The 10,025-nt window shown below is 45.1% G+C and overlaps 1 protein-coding gene across 2 annotated transcripts in view; it reads left to right on the top strand.

Moving 5' to 3' along the window:
• Positions 1-215: 215 nt before the first annotated feature.
• The window catches only part of Dner (delta/notch like EGF repeat containing), a 340,243-nt gene continuing 330,433 nt past the window's right edge, over positions 216-10,025 (top strand). For both annotated transcript variants that reach the window (XM_023722281.1, XM_004637300.2), the window contains exon 1: positions 216-601. In XM_023722281.1, the coding sequence (XP_023578049.1) occupies positions 326-601 (276 nt within the window). In that variant the 5' untranslated portion in view covers positions 216-325. The remainder of the gene's footprint in view (positions 602-10,025) is intronic.

Below are 10,025 nucleotides of genomic sequence, written 5' to 3'. Positions count from 1 at the left end.
CACCCCTGCGCCCCCTGGGCTTCCTAGGACCACGCCGGAGACCCGGATACCTCAGACCCGGGCCCTGGGCCGCCTTCCCGTGACCCCGCCTCCAGGTCTTCACCGAGGAAGGGTTCCGGCTCTGGGTCCTCCCGCCCGGCGCCCCACCCCCTCCGGCCCCGCCCCTCCGGCCCCGCCCGCGGTTGCCTGGGGAACCACGGTTCCCCGCAGCTGCAGGAGGCGCCCGGCGGTGCGGAGCAGCCCCAGACTACGCGGCTGCCTCTGCTGCCTCCGCTGCGTCCGCGCCCCAGCTCCGACTCCTGCTCGCGCGCCCGCCCGGCCGGCCATGCCTCCCCGTCGCGCCCCGGAGCACCGCGCGCCTCTCCTGCCCGCGCTGGCCCTGCTGCCGCTGCTGCTCGGCGCTGGGCCCCGAGGCTGCTGCCTGGCCAGCCCGGTGCCCACCGCGCCCCTGTCCGCCCCGGGACCGTGCGCAGCGCAGCCTTGCCGGAACGGGGGCGTGTGCACCCCGCGCCAGCTACCAGAGCAAGAGCAACCGGCCCCAGCTAGCGAGCCCGATTACAACTGCACCTGCCCCCCTGGGGTCTCGGGGAGCAACTGCCAGGTGAGTGGACGCCCTGGACTAGGGGCGAAGCGCTGGCCGGGCACACTCTGCCTCACCTCCTCCGGCCGCCGCCGCTGGGAGCGTCCCCGGCTCATCTGACACCAGCTCTTGCCACTTGAGGAAGCGGGTAGATCCGGCCTCACCACCGGCGAGGACGCAGACCTCCAGGCAGACCGTGCAGGTGCCGCTGCCCTTGCCCATCCTAGTGTCCTGGCAATGTCATTCCGGGCTCTCAGGGCTCGGCGGCCACTTCGGCCTCGGCACTCCTGGCACGGCCAGGCCCGCGAGTGGCGCGCCCTTCCCGGCCTGGGCGGAACCACCTTTCCCTGCCTGAGAGCGGGCTTGGTACCGCCGGGGTGCTAGGCACAGGACCCGGCTCCGCGAGTCCCGGGCAAGGTGTTTAGGGTCCAGCCACCCTTCCTCTTGGACCCTGCGCATATCGAGGGTGCACGATGTGGGAGGCACGTGACTATGGGCCCGCTTCGGGCTCCCCCAGCCCTTCCGGATCGCAGGATGGGTTGTTGGAGCAGCCCGAGCCATCAGAAGGGGCGTTCGCCTGCCAGCAGTGTCACCCTCCTGGCCGGACGTCCTCCGGGCGCACGCCTAGGGGGGGCAGCCAGGGCTCAGGCTGGGCACTGGGAAGATTCCAGGAAGTGCGCGGTGATGGGAGGGACGGGAGATGGCCAGCAGCTGCCCTTGAATTTAGAATTTCCAGGAGGATTTGGCAGATAACAATAAATGGGGCTCTTACAAGTACATTAAAGCTCAATGAAATCTGGTAACATTTTCAGGGGGCACATTGTTGGGGCCGCCTGTGTAAGTACCAGGTGTTAAGTCGCTAATATACCGTGACAGATGAACAACTGGTCGACCTGAAGTGCTTGAATTAAACCACGTGAACGTGGAACAAGATGAAGGAGTTGTTTCTTACATATTTGGTATAATGCTTGAAGAGTTACTTTGAGAATGCTCAAGTGAGTTCTTTCAAAAGAAAGAAAAACGAAAAAGAAGGCTGCCTTTTCAACCATAGGCTTTACTTTTAAAAAGTAGTGTTAAATGGGATTAAAAATTTTGACCTTGGTAGAAGTTTTAGAGTTTACTTAAAATCTCTTTTTCTTTAATAACAAGGGATAAGCTCAAATCTATCTTTTGAGGTTGTGTTCAGCATCAGTCGGATTCAATGAGCTTTAATCCCTTCGTGGGAGATGATGGTGGTGGTGGCAGTGGCGATGGTGAGTTGTGGGGTAGGAACATCTGGAGTAGCTTTGGGGCAGGACAGCTCTTGGGGGAAATGCTGGTAGAGTCATCCTGCCCGTTAGAGCACAGGCTTGAATTGCAAAGAGGAGAATAACTACCAATTAAGCATCAGAGAATGACCCATACTAATTTACCCTGCAAGATGAGTTCCCCGAATGCTTCTATCAAACTGCTTTTACATACATGTACAAATTCCTCCCTTGTAAGAAATAGTTCACTTGGACCCAGGGCATGGTGGGAATAGGCAGAAAGGAGAAGAGAGAGCTTACATCAGCTTCGGTAAATGAAAAGGAAGGTTGGGCATTGAGATTTTTTTTTTAAATTTGTGTGTGTGTGTGTGTGTGTGTGTGTGTGTGTGTGTGTGGCCAGCTCAGCCCACCAGGGGGCAGGGCTGGCTGGCATGTGGTGCTGGGGGATTGAACCGCGGTCCCTGCGTTTTGCTAAGCTTGTTCTAAGTAGGTGCTTTAGACCACTGAGCCATCTCACCAGCCCCGGGCATTGAGAATTTAACATAACTCTGAGAATTTTTTTTTTTGTGACTCTAAAATAAGATTAAAAAGTCTTCAAGAAAGAGAAAGAGCTCTATAGTGCTCTCCAGAAATGAATGATAAAGAAGCATAAATAAATTAATTTGTCTTAACTAGTGATTTGATATATATGGTCATTTATTCAGAAGAATCATGGACTAATACATAAGCACTGCAAAAGCCACCCGTGAGGAACAGGTTGGGTTTTCTGGGTGGCTCCCACTCTCAGCAAGCTTAACTGGGTGGACACTGCCCACCTGAGCACAGCATCGCTGGATCCTGAGATCCGAGCAAGAGCACAGGAAGGAGCTGTAATTCCAGCAGGAAGACTTAGCACATTTAGGACCTGATCAGATTTGCTTATGCAGAAGAACTTATGGGCTTATGAGAGCTCAAAGCCCTTAACAAATTGATTCCTGATTAATTTAATTTAATCTTCCATGAGCTTGCAGTAAGACTCAAGACTCTCTTTTTCTATGGGAACAGAAAACAAAGCAGAAAACAATACCACAAAAGACAATCTGAATAAAAAAGCGAGAGAGAGAAAGACAAAACAAAACAGCACAACGAGAGCAACAAAAACCCGCATGTGCTCAGCTAGAGGATGGATGGTACCTGTCACCGACAGTGTGGCTGTTGAAGCAGAGCCTGATGTTCTCAAGGGAGATTGGAAATAGAATTGTACCTGTATGTGAAGAGACTCAAACTGAGTGTCAGCCTTCCAACTTCAAAGACAATACTGCTAGCGGTGGCAGTATTAAAGGCCCTCAAGTTTCATTTTGTGTGAAGAAATGTAAGAAAGTCCTAAAGCACTACCTTGGGTTTTAGTGGATTAAGACTGTTTCTGGCCTTCCTTGGAACCTATGGGGTCTGAGTGACAGATGGGAGTGTGTTCCTGGGACCTGGGACTGGGAGGGTCCTGCAAGTCTGACTTTGTGCAGGCTCCAGTCAGATGGGCTGGGACAGGGGTGGGTGCCCACTGGGTCTTACCTCCATCCTCACCATGAAGACACTGGTTCCATTTTTTGCAGTTTGGCTTCTGACAGCTTTTAAGGCTCCCGCTTCCCATCTAGGCAAACTGATAAAAGACCCTCCCACACCCTGTCCTGCTCTTACTGGGAGGGGGGTCACTCCATGCCCCCTTCTGCCTTGCACCTGCAGCCCCGCCCTCTAACCAGGTCACCTGTCCAGGCTGCCTCTTTGGGCTTCCCCCGTTGCAGGCTGTTAGGATGCCAGGTCATTGGAGAAGGCATCCTGTCACAGCAAAAGCAAATGGACACTAAATGCGTGGAATAGAAAATGTCTTTGGTAGGTTGGAAACCTTCACTTTTAAACGTCGAGGCTGCTCTTGCTCTTCTGGTCCATGTGGGGACCTGCAGGTCTCAGAGTGGAAGCAGCTGGGCCAGTTTTGCTTTTCTGGTGAGTGAGGCAGGAGCTCCTCTCTTCTCTTGATTCCTGCCATCAAAGGTGGGAATTATTTTAATCGCACTGTTTGTGCAGCTTATTTTATGTTAATGAAATGATTCTTTGCCAAATATGCAAGCAGTCAGACACCTGTTTGTTCTTTTCATCACGTTTCCTGAGGATTTTATCCTTTAAAATTATGATTAAAAATGTGTCAATTTCTGCACTTGAAGGAAGAATAAGGGCCTGTGGAGCTGCTTTTTGTGCAAGTTAATTTTATTCATTAAGTTGATTCTATAATCCTCTTTTCTGGTAAAATGTGCTAACTTGAAACAAAGGTTCTGCTTTAGATGAGCCCAGTTTCGATTGAGATTTTCTCATAAGCAGCAAAAAAGAAATTACTTCTTTGCATAGCATTAGTCTTCTCTACTGGACTTTAACATACACACATGCACACACACACATGCACACACCACATTGTGCTATGTGCAAAATGTTGATTATCTGCTCCCACATAAAAAGTCATTGCCTCTTTTTCTGGCTGTTCTATTAACCTTTTGTGACTTTGAGTTATTGACTGTCTCTGGATCTCAATGTTCCTATCTCTAAAATGGACTGATACTGCTTGTCTTATCAACAGAAATGGTACAATCACAAGTGAGAATGTCATGCAGTTTTTTCCCCTATAAGTAGAAAGAATGCGAGAATGAATTTTAAATCATTTTGGAAAAATGTCAAAATTTACACAAATACAAGGTTTACCAAGGAAAGGATTATATTTTTTATGTACAAAGTATGATTATACCAATTTATTTACTGCTTTTATTCAATGAGCACCATCAATCTTTTCTTTTTACTAGGATGAGCTATGTTATAGCATAAGTTTTAAGAATGATAAATTATATTAAAACTTTTGTATGTGCCTAGCTCTTTTTTTGTGGAATAACTGATTTCTCAGAAAAATCTTAATGACTTGACATTTTTCCTTGAAATGAAAGGAAAAAATATGTCAAAGTCATTGTCACAATTTTTAGAAAGGGAGACAAGTAATCTTCTGGGTTATTAGTAATGATTTTCTTATTTTGTCTGTGGTATTCTTGGTGCGTCCTTAGGAAACATCACCTTCTAGCTTGACTGCCTGACGAAAGCTCACCATTGTCTTCTTGGCTTAAGCATCTCACGTGACACGGTGCCATCTGAGCTGCTTTTGTTTATGTCCTCACTTCACAAGCATGGGATAGGAAAGAAAATCTAGCTTGAGGTTGAAGGGCATTTGAGTCAGGAAGCAGCACACGGAGCTGTATTTTTAGATAGTCTGAGCAACTCAGATGGCAGTGTGGTCAGAGCTGCGAGCCGGGGGCAGCCAAACAGAAAGACCTGTCATGGGGCAAAGTTTCCGAGATGCCTGTCTGTCTGTTTCATCTACACTGCTCATCTCTGGCCACTTGCTGGAATCATGTATGCTCTAGCAAACATAAAGTCTGAGCCCTACTGTCCACTTCTTCCTCCAATCCTGATTTAACTGGCCTGGCATGCGGGCTGGGCACAGAAAAGTTTGTACTGTTCTCCAGATGATTCTTCTGTATCCACAAGGTGGAGAAGACCCTGCTGGACTCTGTCATTTCCCCTTGCTGCCTGCCATAACATAGGAGAGGGAGAAAGAGAGAGAGAGACAGAGAGAGAGACAGAGAGACAGAGAGAGAGACACACACACAGAGACAGAGAGAGAGAGAGACAGAGAGAGAGACAGAGAGACAGAGAGAGAGACAGACAGAGAGAGAGAGAGAGAGAGAGAGAGAGAGAGAGAGAGAGAGAGAGAGAAAGTCACACCCCCTCTTGGTTATTCTTCTCCAAAAGATGTCCTGTTTCACAGTCCAGGAATTCTGGACATCCTTGGTGGGTAGTATAGGTTTTATTTATATCTCCAAAGTGAACTCTGAGTGGAAGCAGTGGGCCCCAGATTGGAACCTGGCTCCAGGCATCTTCTGATAACATTTTCTGCGGCTCATCCATGAAGATGGGATTCTGATGTCACCCTTGCAGATGGCTGTGGCTTAGAAGAACGTCTGTCTACCCAGTGCCCGGCTCCTACGAGACACTGGTGAAAGAGGCTCCCTTGTGTTTTTCTTTCTGTCCCCTGGATGGGGTGAGTGAATGGAACAGTAAGAATCCAGCGAGCAGTGCGTGTACTAGCAGTCCAGATGTTATGGAACCACTAACTGTTCTCATCTGAACTTGCCGATTGTCTCCAGCCACCAGTCATGATGTGCAGCTTACATCACTGTCTTCAAGGGGAGCCCCCTGCTCTTCTGACCAAAGCAACTCTACTCCAGGCTGAGTAAGGGCAGACAGGCAGCCTTCTGGGCTGATTTATTGTACTTTAGTATGGTCTCAAGGTGCATCCATTTACCTAGAAGTGTCTCAAGCTTATCCTTCTTTATGGCTGAGTACTACTCCACTGTATAATACCCCCGCCCACACACATCTTCTTTATTCATCAGTTAATGCACATTTGGGCTGTTTCTAAAACTTACCTGTTACAAAATGGGCTGCTATAAACACGGTTGCACATATATTGCTGTGGATGATAATATGCCAGTCATTGAAATTTACAGAAGTGAAGGCTTACTCATGAGGTGGCCGTGTGCAGAGGTAGGAGGGTAGGTCTTAAATACTCCTCGAGGAGAGGCTGGGGGGAATTTATGGGGTGAGGTGCGGGCAGAGGTGACTGGAGGTTGGGAAGTGACTGGCAGTCTGTGTACATATGAGCAAGTGTCACCATTGCCATCGCAACCCGAGCATCACAGGTGCCATTTATTATGATGGTTTAGATCTAAAATGTCCTCCCAAATCTCATGTGTTCAGAGGTTGGGCCTGATTGGGGTCACTGGGGGTACTTGGAAGGGTCTATTTTTGTCCCTGGATCCTCGCTTCTCCTTCTGCTTCCTGGCTGGAGCTGTTTCCTTCCACCCTGCCCTTCTACCATGACATGATAGCCTTGGAGGCAGCTGGCCGTGGACTGAGCTCCCTGAAAGTCTGAACCCCTGACAGACATATCTTCCTTTAAGTTTTGGGCAGTAGGCATTTTGTTCCAGTGATGGGAAGGCTAATACATCTATGCCTCTACAACTGGTGAATTTTAGGGTCAACTGAAAGCAAGTAACTACGATCAGGTGAAGAGGGTCACACTGACAGGGACTGGTTTTTCCCTTTGTTTCAGTGGGCAAAGCTTCATAAACATTGCTGAATAAACCACTGGTCTCAGTGGGGTGCTGCTATGGACATCGGAAGGTCTCTGGGCCCCCAGGACAGATCTAGCGCACATGGGGAGGAGCCATGCTTAGGTGGAGAAGTACATGAGGACCTCATTTGTTTCGTAATGTCCTCTAGTGCCCAGCTCTGTTCTGGGAAATGGGACTGTAATTTCCCCAAGGATCTTCTGTAGTGGTGCTGGCTTTCACACTGCAAAGAAAACTTTCCTGCCTTTTTTTTTTTTTTTTTAAATTTTATTTGTTCATTTTTTTGGCGGAAAAGAAAACTTTCTTACAAAAATTCCTTCCTATTGGATGTGGTAGTGCATAATCCCAGCACTCAGGAGGCTGGTACAGGAGGATCGCAGCAAGTTTGAGGCCAGCCTGGGCTACAGAGTGAGCTCAAAAACCAATAAACAGAACAAATATACCTTCCTGATGAACTAAATCAGGGGTTGACAGAGTCTCATTTATCTCTTTCCTTCTCCCTTCTAGGTAAGCAGAGCTTTAACATACTTGAAGTAGTTAAAAAATCAAAACAAGAATAATTTTAGAAAAATTTCGGAATTTCAAAACACAATACTAGGAGAATAGCAAGAGTCAATACGTTGCATACGGTCATCTTCAAAGTAGTTGCTCAGAGAGCAAGATGTGGGCATCAAAAATTATCCAGTTGAGGGGCAGGGGAGATGGCTTAGTGGAATAAACGCTTCCTGTGTAAGCACAAGAGCCTGAGTTCAATCCCCGGTTCCAACAACAACAACAACAACAACAACAACAACAACAAAATTACCCAGTTGATGTTAGTATGAACCTTCACTTTCAGGGAACCAAGAGGTATTTATAGTATAGCTACCTTGCATTTTTCTCTGTTTTCTCTTCCTTTCTCCTTCCTCTAATTCCTTTTGCCTTTTAAACAATTACCTCCCAATTCACAGTATCTTGTGTATATTCTAGACCTTATTTACTCTTTCAATTTCTCACACCAGGGAGACAATATGATGTTAACATGTGTGTGTCTGATTTATTTCAACTTACGGGTATGGTCTCAAATTGCATCCATTTACCTATTAAAGCCTCAAGTTTATCCTTCTTTATGGATGAGTAGTATTCTATTGTATAAAATACCTCATCTTTTTTTTTTTTTATCTATTTCTTGGTTGATGGGTATTTGGGTTTTTACCAGGATTTAGCTATTATAAATTGTGCTGTTACAAACATGGGTGCACATATATCACTGTAGTACGATGTTTTTATTTCTGGGAATATACCCAGAAGGGGAATAGGTAGGTCAAATGGGACTCTAAGCCTAGACTTTTGAGGAACCTTCACACTGATTTCCATAGTGGTTTCACCAGTCTGCACTCCCTCCAACAGTGGAGAAGGTTTCTATTTCATCACAGCCTCTCTAGCATTTGCTACCAGTTGATTTCTTAATGATAGCCATTCTTTCTGGGTGAGATGAAACCTCGGTAGTGTTTTAATTTGCACCTCTTGAATGGCCAATGATGTTGAACATTTTTTTTCATGCATTTATTTGCCATTTGTATTTTTTCATTTGTAAAGTGTGTATTCATCTCAGATGCCCATTTTTGGATTGGGTCTTTGAATTTGGGGGCCTGAGTTTTTAAAGTAACTCTTTATGTATTCCACATAGAAGTCCTTTGTCTGAGGGACAGTTGGCTATCATTTTTTTTTTTCCCAATTCATGGGTTATCTTTTCACTCTGTTGGAGATTTCTTTTGATGTACAAAAACTTTTTAATAAGATGAGATCCCAGTTGTTGATTCTTTGAAGTATTTCCTGTGTAGTTTGGGTTTTGTTCACAGCTCTTTGCTTACACCCATGTCTTGAGGTTTTTTATCTATTTTTCTTCAGTAGATTTATTTATTTCTGTTGTAATATTTACATCTTTGATCCATTTTGACTCTAGTGCGTGGTCACTTTTACAATATTACTTCTCCCTGTCCATGAGCAAGGGGCATCTTTACATTTTCTAAAATTCTCTTCAATTTTTTAGAGTTCTGTAATTTCCAATATATAGATCTTTTACTTCCACTGTTGGATTTATTCTTAAGTATTTCCCTTTTTTAAAAAATTCTATTGGGAAAGGTTTTGTTTTGCTAATTTCTCTCTCACTGAGTTTGTTGTTTGTGTATAGGACTGCCACTGATTTTTGAATTTTAACCTTGTATTCAGCTATGATACTGAATTTGCTTATTAAAAAGAAGTGTTTTAGTGGAGGTTTTGGGATATTTTATGAGGAATATGTTGTTATCTGCAAATAATGATAATTTAAAGTCTTCCTTTCCTAGTCTTAGTCCTTTCATCTCTGTCTCTTGTCTAATTGCTATGGCTAATGTTTCCAGAACCATATTGGGAGGAGTAGTGATAATGAATATCTTTTTCTTGTTCCTGCTTTTATAGTGAAAGTTTTCACCTTTTGTCCATTTAATATGATGTTGGCTTTTGGTTTGTCATAGATGGATTTTATCAGATTGAGATAAAGATTATATATTCAGATGTTCTGTAGGCTTTTTTTTTAAAATCATGAATGAATGTTGGACTTTGTGAAGTTTTTTTTTTTTTTTTGTATCTATTGAGATAATCATGTGATTTTGCCTTTGGTTCTGTTGATATGGTGTATTACTCTTATTGATTTCCATATGTTGAGTCATCTCTGCATTCCTGGGATGAATCTCATTCATCATTGTGTATAATATTCTTGATAATTTGCTGTATTCGGTTTGCTAGTATCTTATTGAGGATTTTTGCATCTATGTCTATTAGGGAGATTGATCTATAGGTTTCTTTTTTGGTAGGATCTTTCTCTGGTTTTGGTATCAGAATAATACTTGCCTCCAGGAATGAGGGAGTGTTGCTTCCTTTTCAGTATCATTAAAGTATTTGAGGAATATTGGCATTAAGTGTTCATTAAATTTCTTGTAGAATTCATCAGTGAATCCATCAGTATCTGGACTTTTC

Source organism: Octodon degus, unplaced genomic scaffold, assembly GCF_000260255.1.
Source record: "Octodon degus isolate 3935 unplaced genomic scaffold, OctDeg1.0 scaffold00089, whole genome shotgun sequence".
Lineage (NCBI taxonomy): Eukaryota > Metazoa > Chordata > Mammalia > Rodentia > Octodontidae > Octodon > Octodon degus.
The sequence above is the reverse complement of the archived record's forward strand: the minus strand, read 5'-3'. Positions and strand labels throughout refer to the sequence as shown.